The sequence below is a fragment of the Perognathus longimembris genome, chromosome 7 (assembly GCF_023159225.1).
Source record: "Perognathus longimembris pacificus isolate PPM17 chromosome 7, ASM2315922v1, whole genome shotgun sequence".
Classification (NCBI taxonomy): domain Eukaryota; kingdom Metazoa; phylum Chordata; class Mammalia; order Rodentia; family Heteromyidae; genus Perognathus; species Perognathus longimembris.
The window spans coordinates 76,271,411-76,291,342 of NC_063167.1; the positions used below are offsets into that span (position 1 = coordinate 76,271,411).

Below are 19,932 nucleotides of genomic sequence, written 5' to 3' on the forward strand. Positions count from 1 at the left end.
CAGAGCCCAGGTCCCCCAAGCCCTTAGTTCAAGCCCCACGATTGGCAAAAAAAAAAAAAAAGTTTGGCTGTTAATGATGCCAGGGCCTCATGCCACTCTACCACTGATCTACATCCTTAGCCCCTCTTTGTCAGTCTTTTAGATTCATCAAGAATATTTTTGTTTTTAGATTGCTTGCCCGTTATTGCTTTTTTTTTTTATTACCCATTTGAACTGTCTACTTGTGCTGGAGGTCAGATAAACATATCTCTCATCATTCTATGTATATAAATATGTAAATCAGGCAGATTTAGGTTCCTTTTTGTGTTTTGGGTAAGCATTTTTGATGCTGGAAAAAAGTACTTTAGTCCTATTATGAATATAACATTCTGAAGGAAAATAGGCTATCCAGTGTAATGAACAAAATTGCTCTGAAAAATACTTAAATATGTTATGGCAGTCTTTTTCTCTCAGCCTCAATGAAGCAGGTAAAATATTATTTATTTTATTATTATTATTACTGGTGTACCTAAAAGGTACATCATAGGTTATGTTGTAATATTGTAGGTTGTATGGTTGGCTTGAATGGAGTCTGCTGTGACTTGGGTACAGTATCTGAGGTCTTTGGTTATTTGGGGTTGGGAATAGCCAGCCACAGATTGATGATTTTTACATATAGAGCAGCAAAAAAGATTCTTTAGAAAAATTTCCTGGGATAAACTGCATGATTTAGGTAAACCTACTTTCTTTCCTTTCTGTCTTGTGTTGTCAGTGCTGTCCCTCACCAGAAACTGAAGTTCAAATTAGTGCTATTAATGCTAGACTTTTATAATTAACTGTCTGTGATAGAATTCTGTCAAATGTCAGAAGCCTAACTCAGATTGACTTAAAGAATGGAACTTACTGGCTTATGTGACCGATTTGTTGGAGGAATATAGCTACTTTAAAAAGTACCTCGTAAACAAGAAATGTACACACTGCCCTACTATGTAACTGTACCCTTTTTGCACAACACCTTGTCAAAAAAATTTGTGTTCAATTAATAAATAAATAAAAAAAGTACCTAGTAAATCAGTAAGGAACTGTTGCTCTTTTCTTGGCTTGGCTTTCCTTTCTGTTGATTCATTCTTAAGTAGGCTTCTCATCCGTGGTTGTTGGATTATGTCCTGTAAATCTAAAAACTTCAGAAAGAAGTACTTCCTAAGAATGGCAACATACATTTTATGATTGACTTTTCTCAGGTGGGATTTATGAGCCTGAATCATCTCAAAATTTACTGTCTTAATACGTGGCCAACTTCACCATAGCTCCATGGGCATGACAGTGAAGGAATGTACTGAAAGCTGTATGTACTAACCTGTGTTGGAATATTAACTTCACAATAAATCTTCTCACTCGTGTACTCTGTTCCAAGTCCAGGTGGTAACAGGGCAGCCCTGTGTGGTAAGTCGGGAATCCCAACTGTTTTCCATCTTCCTCTTATTTTGCGGCCTCCATAGTGGCTTTACCGGAGAAAGAAGGGGCCAGAAGGTTGTATGCAGCTCTGAATGCCAGCCTGGTACTTCAAACAGAGCTCCCTCCAGGTCCAAACCCAAATTGGCCTTGTGGTCCTGTCTAACTGCAAGGAAGCCGGGAAGTTTCTTTTTTGACAAGCAGAAATGTGTTTGCTAGTCTGTTATCAGAGAAAAAAAAAGATGTTAAGTATTTAAAACAAATGTCTAACTTACAGACTAGTTTATAACTATGCAAACTTGCTCTCCAAGTTTGAAACTACTCACTTTTTGAATTGTTTTCTGCTGAGGGTTGATTTGTTTTTGTTTGAAACTTGTATTCATGCTTAAAAAGCACTTTAGAAGTAATTTCTAGAATACAATCTGTTTATAGATTGGAGACTATAAAATGCTACTAAGTTATTCAGTCACTTGGTAATCACTAAATTCTATGGATATTTAAACTTTGTGTGTGTGTGTGTGTGTGTGTGTGTGTATATGTTTGTGTGTGTGGTTTTTTTAGGGATCAAATTCAAGGCCTCAACGTGGTAGGCAAGTATTCTACCACTGAGCTATATCACCAGCTTATCACCAGCTTATCTTTAGCCACCTTCTCATTTTGTGTTTATTTTTTATTAGCATGTAATAATTGTGACATTTCTATGCATGTATGTCATGTACTGTGATCATTATTCAACCCCTCTTTTACCAGCCTGTCTCCATCCTCCCATCCCCCTGTCCCACACACATTTTTTTCTTCTTACAATTCTTTTATTTTGTTTTGGTTGGTTGTGAGGCTTGAACTCAAGGTCTGGGTGCTGTCCCTGAGGATTTTTGCTTACATTCAAGGCCTGGGCACTGTCCTCGAGCTTTTCTGGCTCAAAGCCAACTTTCTACCACTTGGAGCCACAGTGCCACTTCCAGTTTTCTGGTGGCTAATTGAAAATAGGAGTCTCATGGACTTTCTTGCCTGAGCTGGGTTTGAGCTGTGATCCTCCTGAATAGCTAGGATTACAAGTATGAGCCACCAGTGCCCGGTTTACAGTTCTTTCTTTCTTGCTGAATCAGGGCTTGAACTTAGTGCCTTGTACTCGCATTCAGCTTGCTTGCTCATGATTGGTGCTCTACCACTTGAACTACTTCACCAGCCCAGCTTTTTGCTAGTTACTTGGAGACGGAGTCTTGTAGACTTGTGTGGTTGGACTGGCTTCAAACTGTGATCCCCAGATATTAGTCTCCTGATTAGCAAGGATTAAAGGAGTAAGACCCCAGTGCCTGAATTTTTAAAAACCAATTTTTAATGGGCTTCATTATATTTCATACCTTAATGTGCTATTAAAAGTTCATTCATGTCAAGGCACTGGGAATGTGGCTTAGTGGTAGAGTGCTTGCTTAGCATGCATGAGACTCTAGGTTTGATTCCTCAGTACCACATAAACAAAAATAATACAATTATATTTTAAAAAAGAAAAAAAGTTCACGTCAAGCCACGAGCTGGTGGCAATCCTGTAATCCTAGCTAGTCAGGACTTTGAGATCTGAGAATAATGGTTTGAAGCCAGCCCAGACAGGAAAATCCGTGAAACTCATCTCCAGTTAATGATCAGAAAACTAGAAGTGGCACTGTGGCTCAAAGTGGTAGAATGTTGGCTTTGAGCCAGAAAAGCTCGAGGACAGTGCCCAGGCCTTGAATGTAAGCCCCAAATTTGATGAGAAATGCACTCACTGTCTTATGTATGAAACTGTAACCCCTCTGTACATCACTTTGACAATTAAAAAAAGTTCAAGTCTAGATTCTGCATGAGAGAAAAAAACTGGATATTTGTCTTTCTGAGTGTGGCTTATTTAGTTTAGTGTGATAGTTTCCAGTTCCATCTATTTCCCTGAAAATTTATTTGCAACTGAATAAAACCTCATTGTTGATATCACATTTCTTTTATTTATTAGTATGTTGATGGGTACCTAAGCTGCTTCATAACTTACTATTGTAAATAGTGCTGCAGTTGACATTCATGTGCAGGTGTCTCTTTTATGTGCTGCCTTAGATTCCTTTTAAGTATATGTTCTGTGATGGTGTAGCTAGGTTTTGTGGTTGTTTTAATTTTAGTGTTTTGAGGAACCTCTTTTTATTTCTGTGAATGGTTGGGCTAATTTGTATTTCTAAGGATTTCTTTGCTTTACAAATCATTAGCCAGAATTTTCTGTTTTTGTTAGTTTGTTTCCTTTGTCTTTTTTCTTTCTTTCTTTTCTTTGTCAGTCCTGGGCCTGAAATAAAGGCCTGGACTGTGTCCCTGGGTCTCTCTGTGCTAAAGGCTGGTGCTATACCGCTTGAGCCACAGCCCTACTTCTGGCCTTTTCTGTTTATGTGGTACTGAGGAACTGAACCAGGGCTTTATGCACACTAGCCAAGCACTCTACTACTAAGCTGTATTCCCAGCTTTGTTTTTGTTTTCTTGATGGTAGTCATTAGAAATGGCCGAAGTAGTACCTTACGTGGTTACCGTATATGATTTTGGTACATTGGATATTGTATATATGCCTACCTGAACTAGGGAAGGGAAAGAAAAATGAGGATGTAACAGTTATCACAAGAAATGTACCCACTACCTTATTATGTAACTGTACCCCCTTTGCACAACAGCTTGTCAATAAAATGTAATTAATAAAAAAAAAGAAATGGCCAAGATAGAATCTCAGTGTAGTTTTGATTTGTGTTTGTCTTTCACATGTTTATTGGCTGTCTATAATTCTTTTGAAGTTATCAAAAGACTATCCAATTCATTTGCCCATTTATTAATTGGATTCTTCTTTTGGTGTTTAATTTTTTTGAGTTCTCTCTGGATATTAATCCTTTACCAAATGAATATGCTAGCAATGATATTTCTCATTATGTAGGTTTTCTTTTTACTATGGCAATTGCTTCCATTTGCTTGTAAAGGCCTTTTAGTTTGAAAATTTGAAATGAAACAAGAGTGTCTAATTACTCTCTCAACCTTTATCTAATAGAGTATTTGCAGTCTTAGAGCAGTAACACAAAAAAAGAAAGGATAGTATGGATAAGAAGGAATGCCAGAGATATATATTTATAAGGTCTTATCTGATTTTTGACTAAGGCATCATGGAGAAAAGACAGCCCCTTTAACAAATAGTGCTGGAAAAACTGGATATCCATATTGAGAAGACAGAAACTAGATTCCTATCTCTTGTACAAAAACCAATTCAAAATGGATCAAAGATCTGAAAGAGCCTGAAACTTTGAAAGCACAACTTAAAACACTTAAAAGGGGTTGAGAATGTGGCTTAGTGGTAGAGTGCTTGCCTGGCATGCATGAAGCCCTGGGTTTGATTCCTCAGCACCACATAAACAGAAAAAGCTGGCACTGTGGCTCAAGAGTAGAGTGTTAGCCTTGAACAAAAAGAAACCAGGGACAGTGCTCAGGCCCTGAGTTCAAGGCTCAGGACTAGCAAAAACAAACAAACAAAAAAACACACTTAAAATATAGGTTGGGAGGGGCTGGGAATATGGCCTTGTGGCAAGAGTGCTTGCGCTTATACATGAAGCCCTGGATTCAATTCCCCAGCACCACATATACAGAATGCAGCCAGAAGTGGCGCTGTGGCTCAAGTGGCAGAGTGCTAGCCTTAAGCAAAAGGAAGCCAGGGACAGTGCTCAGGCCCTAAGTTCAAGGCCCATGACTGGCAAAAAAAAAAAAAAAATGTGTGTGTGTGTGTGTGTGTGTGTGTGTGTGTGTGTATATATATATATATATATATATATATGAATGTATGTATGTATGTATGTAGAATGACTTTCTCCAGTAGCTCAGGAGATAGTAGTAGGAATTGTAAAATGGGATTGCATCAAATTCTACCCTCCCTCCCTCCCTCCCTCCCTCCCTCCCTCCCTCCCTCCCTTCCTCCCTCCCTCCCTCCCTCCCTCCCATTCTAGGGTTAGCAATCAGGGCGTTGTGCTTACTGTGCAAGAGTTCTAGGCACTTAAACTCACCCCCCAAACTTTATACTTCTTCAGTAGCTTTAATCACATTTTACATTTACTATTTTAGCTATCTTAGGTATTGGAATAAGATTAGAAGTGTATTTTGGCTTTATTTCCTATATATAGGGGAATTTAACATATCAGATTTTTACTAAATTTACACTGCTAAATTTGAAGTACTTGTAACAGATGGATAGTCCACCATAGCCATTCCTTCTTGTATAGCAACTTTATTGATTTGTAATTCACATACAATATAATTCATTTTTTTCAGAAGCTTACGTTTCTTTTTTTCTTGTTGGATTTTTATTAGCGCTAATATGCTGTTTTAATATTTAAAGTTTGATAATTCCAAAGATTATTTTTATAATGACTAAAACACCAAGGCCACCTCCACACCAATTTTTTAAAAATAGTTGTACAAAGGGATTTCAGTTCAATCAGTGAGATTGTAAAGAGGAATTCACTCTTTAGAAGTGTAGTATTCAGTAGGTTTTAGTATATTTGCACCTGTTCAATAATTATCACTAAATTTAGAACATTTTTATCGTTCCCAAGGAACCCTGTAGCAGTCATTTCCTTTATCTTTAGGTCTGGGCAACCACTCATCTATTTTTTTTTTCTTTACTCTGCATTTGCCTATTATTTTTGGTGTTATTTTTAATCTAAGTTGTACAAGGGGGCATCAATTCAGCATATCAGTTTATGAGTACAGTGCTCCATCAGTGTTACCTCTTCTATAGTCTCCATTCCTCTATCCCCTAATGTGCCTGTTCTTGAACACTGTACTAACCCTAGTGTTCATGCACTGGTTTGAACTCAGGCTTGCTTGCTCATCATTTTCTTTTTTACTTTTGCCAGTCCTGGGGCTTGAACTCTGGGCCTGGGTGCTGTTCCTGAACTTTTTTGCTTAAGACACTATAGTACTCTGCTACTTTGAGTCACACCTTTACTTCCAGTTTTCTGAAGGTTAATTAGAGGTTAAGAGTAGCATGGACTTTGCTGTCTAGGTTGGTTTTGAACTGCAATCCTCCTAGCCTCCTGAATGGTTAGGATTACAGGCTTGAGCCACTATTGCCAGCTCTGCTGTTTTTTTTTTTTTTTTTTGCCAGTCCTGCGCCTTGGACTCAGGGCCTGAGCACCATCCCTGGCTTCTTCCCGCTCAAGGCTAGCACTCTGCCACCTGAGCCACAGCGCCCCTTCTGGCCGTTTTCCATATATGTGGTGCTGGGGAATTGAACCGAGAGCTTCATGTGTAGGAGGCAAGCACTCTTGCCACTAGGCCATATTCCCAGCCCCTCTGTTGTTGTTTTTAACACATTAAACATGGTTTATCATGTTTTAAATGTTAAGGTATTTCATTTCTTTAATCATCAATCTGAATTTTTTTTTGCTTACCTGTTAAAATGTTTGAGCCTACACCCTCACAGTTCTTTTTAAGTTATATACACTTGTGTACTTTTGAAATATTAATATACTAATAAATATTTTGGCTGGGAATGTGGTTTAGCGGCAGAGTGCTTGCCTAGTGCAGCACCACAGAAACAAAAAAGTTGGAAGTAGCACTGTGGCTCAAGTGGTAGAGTGCTAGCCTTGAGCAAAAGGAAACCAGGTCCCTGAGTCCAAGCCCCAGGACTAACCCCCCATATATATTAATAAATATTTTGATTTTTTGTTGTTTTTTTTTTTTTTTTTTTTTTTTTTGGCCAGTCCTGGGCCTTGGACTCAGGGCCTGAGCACTGTCCCTGGCTTCTTTTTGCTCAAGGCTAGCACTCTGCCACTTGAGCCACAGCGCCACTTCTGGCCGTTTTCTGCATATGTGGTGCTGGGGAATCGAACCTAGGGCCTCGTGTATCCGAGGCAGGCACTCTTGCCACTAGGCTATATCCCCAGCCCCTTAATAAATATTTTGATCAGAAATTAATATGAGGCATAATGCTTTCATTCTGTACTTTTCTTTATAACTAATGCTGACTGTGGATTTCTTTTCTTTTTTTTTCAAATTTTTATTATCAAACTGATGTACAGAGAGGTTACAGTTTCATACGTTAGACATTGAATACATTTCTTGTACTGTTTTTTACCTTGTCCCTCATCCCCCCTCTCTCCTCCCCCTTTCCCTCCCCCCGCAGGTGTTCATTTCACTTACACCAAACAGTTTTGCAAGTATTGCTTTTGTAGTTGTTTGTCTTTTTTTACCCTGTGTCTCTCAAATTTGGTATTCCCTTTCAGTTTCCTGCATCCAATACCAGTATACACGGTTTCCAATATACTCAGATAAGATTACAGAGATAGTGTAGGTACAAGACTGTGGATTTCTTGATAGCAGAAACTTAGCGAACTTGTCAGTGTTTTTGCCTGTTTATTACTGTTTTTCACTTAATTGGGTGTTAGGTCTTTTTTATCTCTCAGAGTACCCTGTTGTTGCTATTATAGCACTTTTCATATTGTATATTGTGAATATTGGTATATACCTGTCTCCTTTTAAGAGGGTCTTAAGCATGGATAAATTTTCACTTTTCTTTTTTGTTTTGTTCTGGGGGCTTGAACTTGGAGCCTGAATGCTATCCCTGTTTGTTTGTTTGCTTGCTTGTTTTTTCCCTCAAGGCTAATATTCTACCAATTGAGCCACAGAGCCCCACTTACTCCCCCCCCCCCCCACTTTTTGAGCCACAGTCTCACTTACCCCCCCCCCCTTTTTTTTTTTTTTTTGGTCATTAACTGGAGGAAAGAATCTCACAGAACTTCCTGCCTGGGCTGGCTTTGAACTGTGATCCCAGCCTCCTGAGTATCAAGGATTACAAGTGTGAACCACTGGCATGTGGTCATGTGGTTATACTTTCATTTCTTTTTTTTTTTTTTTTTTTTTTTGGCCAGTCCTGGGGCTTGGTCTCAGGGTCTGAGCACTGTCCCTGGCTTCTTTTTGCTCAAGGCTAGCATTCTGCCACTTGAGCCACAGCGCCACTTCTGGCCATTTTCTGTATATGTGGTGCTGGGGAATCGAACCCTGGGCTTCATATATACGAGGTGAGCACTCTTGCCACTAGGCCATATCCCCAGACCTATAGTTTCATTTCTAATGCTCTCGGTAACTTATACCATCTTAGAACACTGTACACAATTATTTGTAAATTGAATAAACTGAACTAAGTGAATTGATACTAATCTGGCAATAATTAAAATGGATTTTTTGGGGGGTACTTATCTGACAGATGGTAGAGCCATTTAGTTTAGAAATGTTTTTGTTTAAAGCAGTGAATCTCAAATTATTTGTGATGCTAGACCATTAAGGTAGCATTTTTGTTAACAAACAGGCATGAATGGAAGCAAAGATAGATAAGTTCATCTAATTCATCTGCCTAAAAAGAGAGAAGTTAAGCTGGGACCTAGTGGCTCACACCTGTAACTCAGGCTATTCAGAAGGCTGAGATCGGAGGATCACAGTTCAAAGCCAGCTAGGACAGGAAAGACTGTGAGATTTTTGTCTACAATTAACCACTCAAAATGCCAGAAGTGGAGCTGATGTTGCTCAAATGGTAGAGTGTTATCCTTGATCACAAAAGATTAGGGACAGCATCCAGATTCTGAGTTCATGCCCCCCCCCAAAAAAAAAAAAAAAAAAGAAGAAGCAGCAGCTAGGAATTACAGAATGATAGTCACATAAAAATGGTTGTGGAGGATAGTGGGGGATCAGTTCTTGTTCTTTATCCCCTTAGTGAGACGTCTGCTTACATTTTACCTTAGTTAGCATTAAAAGTCTCTGATTTGCCAGCTAAAAGCATAGGGCATTTCTTTCTCTTTTTCCTTTTTTGGTTCCCTGACTGGGAAATGAACCCGGCATAAGGGCATTCCTTTGAAATGTGTCCTCATACTGAATACTCTTATTTTTCTTATTTTTTCTTCTTCACAGCGTAATCATAATATATTCATTGAAACAAAATAAGCTTTCTGGATATCAATATTTTAAGAACAAAATATAAATAATAATCATATTGTAGTAGATGATCATATTGCTGTTGTGATTGTTTTATATATTCTGAAATTGGAAGCTTTTGAAGTATTTTAATTTCAAGAACACTATGGTTTTAAATTAAAAAAAAATCTTCTTCCCATAGAAATCTGGTTAAGAAGTACTGTCCCAAACGTTCATCCAAAGATGAAGAGCCAAGGTAAATGACCTGCCTGTGTATTTCTGCATATGAAAAACTCCTTAAAACTTGTACTCTTATTATTTAACAAAAATGTGTGATATTTTTATGAAGCTATTTTAAGAGTTTATTTTAATAAATCAGCATTTATATAAGAGGAAATTAGTGTTTTTCTTTTTTTTTTTCAAATTTTTATTATCAAACTGATGTACAGAGATGTTAGTGTTTTTCTTGTAAGGGTAAATACTTCAGTAGTTTTCTAGAATAGTGGAAGTGGAGACTCCCTTTTGGGAGATGGAGAGTTTGAATTCAGGGCCTGGGCCTTACTAATAAGCAGTAGCCTCTCCCACTAGCATCAAACCTTCCAGCCCTTTTTGCGTTTGTTATTTTCCAGACTGGACTGTGGTCTTCCTTTTTTACAATTCCCAGAGGTTAACTGGGATGAATGGGTGCCATTGTGTCCAGCTCCTCTTTCTCTCTTCCTGTTGTTATTTTTTTCTTGGCATTGTAGTTTGAACTCAGGGTCTCATACTTGTTATGCAGGCACTGTTAACACTGAGCCATGTTTCCAGCCCAGATTTTTATTGGTTATATTTGAGATAGGGTCTTGATTCCTGTCCAGGTGCACCCCTGGGCAGGCTTTACCTGTTTGGCCTCCGGCAGCTTAGGACAACAAGCACAAACCAATGAATCCCGCATTCCATGGACTTTTTTCTGCTGGAACTGGCTTTACATAGATTTTTAACAATCTCTGCTTCCCAAGCAGCCACCGGTGCCTAGCTAACATGGGAATTTCTAAGCAAGTTATACTCTAGAACTCTGTTTTAGTCTTCAGAAAAATATTTTCCCAAATTTGTTATAGTTCCCAGCCTTTTAAGATTTTACACTTAGAGGTAGTAAAACAATTTGGCTGGATAATTTAAAAGGATAATGAACAGTGATGAGAGTTTTGGTTTTGTATATGTGAGTATGTGTGCACACATGTGTGCACAGTTCCTGGAGCTTGAACTCAGGGCCTAGGCACTATTTCTAAGCTTTCTTTTGCTCAAGGCTAGTGCTCTACCACTTGAGCTTCAGCTTCACTTTTAGCTTTTTGGTAGTTTATTGGAAGTAAGAGTCTAATGGACCTTCCTGCCTGGGTTGGCTTGGAACTTTTTTTCAGATCTCAGCCTCCTGAGTAGTTAGGATTACAGGCATGAGCCACTGGTACCTTTTATTTTTTAAACCCTTAATAATAGGTGAGAAATTGCTTTTGAGCTATTTGGAGTCTTTGGCTATAAAATGCAGGATCAAAAAGAGATTAGACTTAATAAATTTGTATAATTGTTAGGATTTTTCAAATTTTGTTAATAGAGCTCTATATGAGCTGTCAATCTTCAACTGTAAATGGAGTGTTCCTTAGCATGTTCAAAGTAGATCCATACATTTTAATACAGTGATTCTCTTTGTTTCTCTCCTTCCCTACACACACATTTTTACCCTTATTTTTTACCCTTCTTATCCCTTTGATGCCAACCATAATGGCACTTCACTTCCATTCAGGATGTGGGCAGGCATACAGGCAGATGCATCCAGAGCTGATAACAGAGTTGTTGTGTAGATCAGCATTCGAGATGTATTTGAGTGGTATGATTGGCAGGTTCTGTCCTCGAGAGCAAGCACATCATCTCTGCAACAGGCTCAGCTGTCAAGCCTGGGGACCCAGTTCATTCCCAAGCTCAGGCCAGTCAGTTGGCAACCTAAGAGATTCCACTATGCCAAAAGAGCCTACAGGTAGTATTCTTACTATTTTTTTTTTTGCCCAAATATTCCTTTATTTATATGTGTCAGGCTACTTGAAGATCTTCAGATATGTACAACTTGAGTTTAATGTAGGATTCTTTCCATACAAAGTCAGTTTAGAACTGTTAGCTGGGATTTAGTTTGAATAATGTCAAAATTTGTCAGTTGTTTGGTATAGTCTATACCTCACTAAAAATTTTGTAACAGAAAGAAAAATCAATTTCACCATTTTTATTTATTATTATTTTTTGCCAGGTTTACTTCGTGTATAGCCTTTTTTAACATCCTTAATGAGTTAAATGACTACGCAGGACAACGAGAGGTAGTAGCAGAAGAAATGGCACACAGAGTGTATGGGGAATTAATGAGATATGCCCATGACCTGAAAACTGAAAGGAAAATGGTAATTCTTATTCAGTCACAATAGTTATATGAAATATTTTTTTCACAGAAAGAGATACCTTTGTTTTAAAAAAATGTGTGATGAGTATAAAACATTTTTTGTTTTACTAAATTTCTCTGATATAAAAATTGTGAGCTAGACTTCTCAATTTCTGTATCCTTTTGGATTCAAGACCAAGATCCAACAATTGCAGTGCACAGACTGAAGCCAGAATATTGCATATATTTGTTTCCTAGATACAAGAATGTTTTTACTTTTGTAGATATCTGAAAGAAAAATTCAAAAAGAAATATTTTATGGCATGTGAAATTTACATAAAATTAAAATTTTGTTGTCCATAAGTAATGTTTATTAGAATGGATTCTGATTCATTGACCTATATAGATTGTCTGTGGTTGCCTTTGCATTACTAGGCAGAACTGAATATTTGTGATAAAAGTCAAATGGCTTGCAAAGTTAATATTTATTATCTGACCCTTTGTAGAAACTCTTTGTTAACATCTAAGAATTTAGTCATTATTTTAAAGGTTAAATTTAAAATAGTGCAACACAAAATGTATTCAGAAATGTTTTACTCTTTCTATATTGTGAGAAAGGGGTGTGTGTGTGTGTGTGTGTGTGTGTGTGTGTGTGTGTGTGAAGTACTTGTAAAAAAGTGAAGATCCCTTTTGGGATTCCAGGATTTATTTAGTATTTAATTGTAATCATTTTTGTTTGTTTTGCTTTGCTTTGTTTTTTTCATGGTGGTTAAACTGTAGCATCTCCAAGAAGGACGGAAAGCTCAACAGTACCTTGACATGTGCTGGAAACAGATGGATAATGTGAGTTACAATGTGTTTATGGTTAATTTAATTTTGCAATTTAGATTACCCTTAAATTCTGTTTACTTATAGCTAGTTAAATTTAATATGATTCATAATTTGACATTAGTTATGTGTTTATTAGTTTTTTGAGATTTTTTTTATCATAGCCAGTAAAGAATAAATAAAAAATGTAAGATAATTTTGTCATTTTTGTTCTGTATAACACTTGTGTGAATTCTCTAATCTTCATATCACTATAAACATGTAACGAGACTATTTGGACTTTGAATAGTTCCTCTTAACTATTAATGAAGGAAAAAATAGGAGAGAAACAGTGATGTGTCTTAGTAAAACATTTGAATGAGAGGACCAAGACTTTAATTCTAGAAAATTTTCTTAGGACTTAATTTCTTTTGACCTCATTTTTAGCGAGTGAAAAATGAGGAGACTGAATTAAATTATGTGAGGTATGTGTGTTTTTTAATCTATAATTCTAAAAATGCTCCTGATTTAAGGCTGTCAATCAAGGATAAAAGAAAAAAATACTTTGTAGGGTATAGAAGTATAATTTGGGACTGGGAATGTGGCTTAATGGTAGAGTGCTTGCCTAGCATGCAGGAAGCCTTGAGTTAATTCCTCAGCACCACATGTATAGAAAAAGCCAGAAGTGGTTCTGTGGCTCAAGTGGTAGTCTTGAGCAAAAGAAGCTTAGGGACAGTGCCCAGGCCCTGAGTTCAAGCCCCAGTATTGCCCTCCCCTACCAAAATAAATAAATAAATAAAATAAAATAAAATAAAAGAATTGTAATGATTTCAAGTTGTTCTAATGTGGCTTTCCTAAAGGTTCTGATTTATGATATATTGTAATTAGAAAAAATTGAGTTATCTATCTGCTTTGTTATCTATCTTTGCTTAAAATGCTGTTCTAAATGATTTTTATAATATAAAACATGTCTTTTGAATGTCTAAGTTTTCAAGCAATTTTCTCTTCACCCAGCATATTTTTGTGATAATATATTCTTCAATAATTATATTGAAGGAAGTTTTTCATATTGTTTAGTCTGTGATTTTTAGGAAAAAAAAACTTGAGATTGAAAGTTATAATACACATGCATTTATTTACAGTATTTTTATCCTTTCCTTCCTTTTTAAAAAATGACCTGTTTCAGAGTTTAGATTAAGCTTCTGCTGTTTAATTGACACTGATAAAACATTCTTTTACCAATGCTTATTGAGAATCAGGTATAATAATAGTCTGCTTTCATTTTTGTCTTGATCTTTTTTCTAACTGGTCTCAGTAAGACTTGTAGGGAATGTTTTCATTGACTAAATTTTAAATTGCATTCATTGCATTTTTATTTGACACCTAATGAGTGTGCATATGTGTTTTCATTTGCACAAAACAACAGACTCCTACACTCTGGAGATATTGGTATCCTTTAAAAATTGGTGTCACAAATCATTGTCGATGATATGTGCTGACTGCCTTTTTTTTTTTTTTAATTTTTTTTTTTGTTGGTCCTGGGGCTTGAACTCAGGCAGGGCCTGGACACTGTCACTGAGTTTCTTTGCCTCAAGGCTAGCACTCTACTACTTGAGCCACAGTACTACTGCTGGCTTTTTCTGTTTATGTGATACTGAGGAATTGAACCCAGGGCTTCATGCATGCTAGGCAAGTACTCTACTACTACTAAGCCACATTCTTAGCCCTGACTTGCCTTTCGAACAGTTGACAGTTAATAAGAAAGGTTACAGAGATCCTAAGTAAGTGAGAATTATCAAAACTCTTAAAGGCATTAGCAATACTATAGGGAAAAGAAGGTGTATTCAACCCTATCATTGCTTATCCTTTACATGTATTGGTCCCTGGACAGATAAAATAAATATGATATAGTTCTTATTTTTGTCAAATTTGCAGTCCAGGGAAAGAGATTGACAGATTAATTTCTGTCTGTATGTAGGAGCAAGTAAAGAATCCTCTTTCCTATTTCTGTGTCTTCTTGCTTAGTCAAGAGAACAAAAAATTGTAGACATCCAAACAAGTCTGAAATAATTGGCTAGGATATAAATAACTGGGACAATGTGACACGATAATGAAATAGGCATTTCAGATGAAGGCAGAGGAAAGCAGCATGTGAGAGAGATCTGGAAAGAATGGTCAGATGGAGGTGCCAGTGCTAGGTCCATCATTTAGGATGGGCATGCACTTATAGGAACAGAGCCCAGAAATAGAGCAGTTCCAGAGTTGACCAGTAGTTCAGAGATGTGACTAAGGCTGTATGATCTTCCCTGTCTGCTTTGCCAGTTTGACCATATTGGTTTTTCATCCTTGTGCCTTTATGGTCAACAGTTGACTTTAGGTGCCAATCACCTTCTCCTCAAGTAAACTGTACTCAGAGACATTTCTTTTTCAACTGTCCCATTTTCTTAGGAAATTAAAAGAATTCCAGAAAGCCCCTATTAGACTTCTTCATAGACACCTTTCATGACATTGGATTACTTGCTCATGCTCCAGTTATTTTCAGCTTCTATATTAGGAAGCAAGTTCTACACAGTAAGGATAGAAGAGTAGAAGTGACAATTATTAGTCTGCCCACCAAAAGCATAATTAAAGAAGATATGTTTTTTGGAGTGTGTCTTGAATTGTACAGTGTTATGCAATATTATTTAATGGTGAAAGAAGTGTTTTTAAAAATACTGTTGTACTGTGATAGTTTTGCTGTTACAAGAAAATTATTATGCAGGTGTATAATAAGATACTTAATATAAAAATACTTCTGTCTAGCCAGGCACTGGTGGGTCACACCTGTAATACTAGCTACTCAGGAGGCTGAGATCTGAGGATCATGGTTCAAAGCCAGCCTGGGCAGGAGAGTCTGCAATACTTTTAACTCCAATTAGCCATCAAAAAGCTGGAAGTGGAGCTACCAAGTGGTAGTATGCTAGTTTTGAGCAAAAAAAGCTGGGGGACAGTAACCAGGCCTGAATTTGAGCCCCAGGATCAGCATGAAAAAACCCCACAAATCTTCTCTTTATAACTAGTCTCAATTTGTACCAAAATTAGTAGCCCATAGGTACTGGTAAATATAAAATATCAGATCTTCTGAGCACTTTCAGACTATGGGTAGCAAGGTAAGAAATAGGGAGAGGCTTTCTCTGGAGAATCCCAATCAACTACAGACAGAAAAATCATTATAGATACTGATCTTAGGGGTTTTCCAATAAACTACTTGACCATTTCACCCTCAGGGAACCCCATAATTCACCAGCCACACCTGTAGAGCTTTCAGTTTACTTTTTAACAACAGTATATAGCCAAAGATCTCCAGACATTTAAAGAAATATCTAATTGTGCACATCAGAGATCAAAATGAATGTTCAGAAAAAAAAAAACCTCAGGAAACAGGAAATGAAAATTAAAATCTTAAAAGCAAATAAGGAAAACACTCAGACTTAGTAATTTTCTCAGTGGAACTAGAAGAAATATTATATTTACAAAAATAATGTTAGGCTACTACTAAAAAAAAGAATACAAAAAAGACAAGAGCTGGGTGCTGGTGGCTAAAACCTCTAATCCTAACCACTCAGTTGGCTGAGATCTGAGGATTGAGGTTTAAAGCCAGCCTGGGCAGTAAAGTCTGTGAGGCTTTTGTCTTCAGTTAACTACCAACAAACAAATAAACAAAAACCCTGAAACACAGAAGTTGGAAGTGGACTTGTTGCTCAGATGGTAGAATGCTAGTCTTGAGCAAACAAGCTCAAGGACAATGCTGGGGCCCTGAATTCAAGTCCCGGATCCAGCTCACACCCACAAAAAAACTTCATAGTAGTAGAAATGAAAAACCCACGAAGAAGAATGAAAGATGAAGTCTAAGAAGTCTCTGAAAGTAGAACAAAAATGGTAGGGATTATACTGTAAAAGAAATAAGCTAAAATTAGAGGATAAATTTGATAATTTCATTTTCAATATAATAAACTCCCTAGAAAAAGAATGGGCGAAAGTAAGTCAAGAAAATGTCCCCTAAGTTGAAAGATATGTTTCCTGTTTATCTAACACAAATCTTACCTTTATGATTTCAAAACATGAAAGAGAGAGAGAGAGAGAGAGAACATGAGCAAGAGTGAGTGTAGACCAAACATGCTTTATGCAGTAGATCAGGAACCAGAATGGGATCGGAATCACATAGGAAACTAGAAAATAGTGGAATAGGACTGAAGAAAAGTGATTTCTACTTAAAAATTCTGTACTCGGTCAACTTTTATAAATGAAAAGAGTTGGTAAAGGCTATGGCTAATGTGTTATTGGTTTCCTAATACGTGTGAGGACCTGGCTCATTCCCCAGTACTGGATATGTGGGGATAAAAGGCATTTTTAGTCATAGAGACTCAAAAACTTCTCAGAAACCTAGGAGGCTGCTGTTGACCATGTTCCTGCAGAATGAAGTGAAACTATAGAAAGGAACATGGAACTAGGAACTAGGAGGTCTGAACAAGATGGCAGTATAAGGAATCCTTAAGATCGTGGGGAGGGAAAATACCAAGGAAACTGCTATACACTAGGCGTAACTGGTAATGAGTTCAAGTTTAAGCACATTAGAATCCTGTGAGACAGGTTTAATCAAGAGAATGAGGTTGACAGAATTCCTAATATGCTAGAATTAACTGTGGAATTAATATGTAGAATTAACTGTGGGGAAAGACTTACAAAGAAAAAGCACATTGAAAAAATATATACATACATATATGGATATAGATATGTAGCATGGCTCAGTTATAAGTAACTTTTACAAATCAGTAATTTTAATTACATTAACATTTTTTACAAGATCTTGGTCTAGGTAAATGATACTCCAGCAGCACTTAACAGAAACAATATCAAATCATTTTGGAGGGATACTTTATATTTCAACTCATTTTAGGATCCTACTCAAAAAGTATAAAAGCAGATACCAAAGTCAACCAATGAAATAAAAAAAAATTAAAAAGACTTGCTGAAAATGAGCTTATAGTAAAGACATACATTATTGGTGGTTGGGGGCCAGCAAATGAGATTTATAAGAAATATCATGCTTCTTTTTTCCCCCCTTCATATTCTATTATTATAGTCTGCTGTTTATAATACAGATTTGTTGTAATAGTTACTTTTTAATTTTGTAAAGACTAATTTTACTTTTAGTGTGCAGTTCATTTTTACACAATACACAGTGGTAACATTTTAAAGTTATTTAAACAAATTAAATACTTTATTAGTGTGATATTTGAATTTTTTTTCATTTTTTACAGAGTAAAAAGAAGTTTGAGAGAGAATGTAGGGAGGCAGAAAAGGCACAGCAGAGTTACGAAAGATTGGATAATGATACTAATGCAACCAAGGCAGATGTTGAAAAGGTAAGGAGACATTATCCAGTTCAGCTTTGAAATAAAAATATTGCTTGTAGAATTGGGCATGAGTAGCTCTTACCTATAATTCTGGCTACTCAAGAGGCTGAGATCAGGATTGTGATCCAAAGCCAACCTGGCCAGGAAAAGTCTATGAGACTCTTATCCCCAGTTTGTCAACCAAAAAGCTGGAATTGGACCAGTGGCTCAAGTGGTAGAATACCAGCCTTGAGTAAAAAAGCTAAGGGACAGTGCCTGGGCCCTGAGTTCAAGCCCCAGTACTGACACACACACACACACACACACACACTTTTCAAGAGACAAACTGCATCTAACTCTGGAATACACAAATATCTGCCTATTTTTTTAAAAAAATGTATTGATCTGAGAAGGAAATGTGTTGATTGATTATAACATCTCAACTGTATTCAAAATGTAGAAGAGAGAAGTTGGTACTGGGGTTGTCTGGCCTATCCCCAAATTGGGTGTAAACCTAAGATGTGTCAGCTGAGTATGTAAATAGGCTTTGAGTAGTGTGCTTCGCCAACTTTTTTTTTGCCAGTCCTGAGGCTTGAACTCAGGGCCTGAGCACTAACTGTCCCTGGCTTCTTTTTGCTCAAGGCTAGCACTTTACCACTTAAGCCACACTGCCACTTCTGGCCTTTTCTATATAATATGGTGCTGAGGAATTGAATCCTGGGCTTCATGTTTACAAAGGCAAGCACTCCACCACTAGGCCGTATTCCCAGCCCCATCACCAACTTTTAAGAAGAGAAAGCATGGTAAAACTGCCAGAAGGACATGATATCTCTTTATTCATTGGTCACTGTTGCCGAACCAACTGTTCTGTAGCAAATTTGTTGGTAGAATTAGCCCTGTGACTGCTGTTTAGCTTCTCTGCCCTCCTTCCTATGTGCTCTTTATCTTGGAACATTTGACAGAGAGACAACAGTGACATGTTGAACCTTACTTCCTATTGTTGGAAATATTAGAAGACCATCCTTCTTACATATCTCCTTTGGATTTTACAGTTCCCTAAAGGAATAGGATGAGAAAAAGAACAAAGGGAGAGAGAAATGTGGTTTAGTGGTAGAGTGCTTGCCTCGTGTGCATGAAAACCCTGGGTTCTATTACTCAGCACCACATATACAGAAAAAGCTGGAAGTGGCACTATGGCTCAAGTGGTAGAGTGCTAGCCTTGATCAAAAAGAAGCCAGGGATAGTACTCAGGCCCCGAGTTCAAAAACAACATATTTTCACTATTTTTAATGACCTCTACCTCAAACAGTATGTTCCTTGTCACTGGATACAGTCTCAAGGCAGCTTGCTTATCATTTTTTTTGTCAGTGGTGGGTCTCAATGTATAGGATTTTTTTTTTTGGGGGGGGGCAGTCCTGGGGCTTGAACTCAGGGCTTGAGCACTATCCCTGGTTTCTTTTTGCTCAAGGGTAGCACTCTGCCTCTTGAGCCACAGCGCCACTTCTGGCCATTTTCTGTATATGTGGTGCTGGGGAATTGAACCCAGGGCCTCATGTATACGAGGCAAGCACTCTTGCCACTAGGCCGTATCCCCAGCCCTGTCTTTTTTTTAAGTCCTGGGGCTTGAACTCTGGCCAGGGCGCTGTCCCTGATTTTCTTTTGCTCAATGCAAGCGCTCTATGACTTGAGCCACAGTGCTACTTCCAGCTGTTTTGAGTAGTTTATTGGAGACAAGAGTCTCCTGGAGCTTCCTGCCTGGTCTGGCTTGGAATCATGATCCTCAGATCTCAGCTTCCTGAGTGGCTAGGATTATAGGTATGAGCTACCAGCGCCCAGCTGTTTGCTATTTTTATTATGTTTTAAAAATCATTTTTAAATACTTGTACAAAGGGGTTTCAACTTAACATACCAATTTTTAGTGTCACTGTCCCCTCCCCCTTCAGTACTAGGATTTGAACTCAGGGCACTCTGGCT

At 37.5% G+C, this 19,932-nt stretch overlaps 1 protein-coding gene across 3 annotated transcripts in view; it reads left to right on the plus strand.

The window, feature by feature from the left end:
• Fnbp1l (formin binding protein 1 like) overlaps window positions 1-19,932 on the plus strand; it is a 92,189-nt gene that overhangs the window by 38,959 nt on the left and 33,298 nt on the right. For all 3 annotated transcript variants that reach the window (XM_048351990.1, XM_048351988.1, XM_048351989.1), the window contains exons 3-6: window positions 9,581-9,634; window positions 11,651-11,798; window positions 12,557-12,619; window positions 17,884-17,988. In XM_048351990.1, coding sequence (XP_048207947.1) covers window positions 9,581-9,634; window positions 11,651-11,798; window positions 12,557-12,619; window positions 17,884-17,988 — 370 coding nt within the window. The remainder of the gene's footprint in view (window positions 1-9,580; window positions 9,635-11,650; window positions 11,799-12,556; window positions 12,620-17,883; window positions 17,989-19,932) is intronic.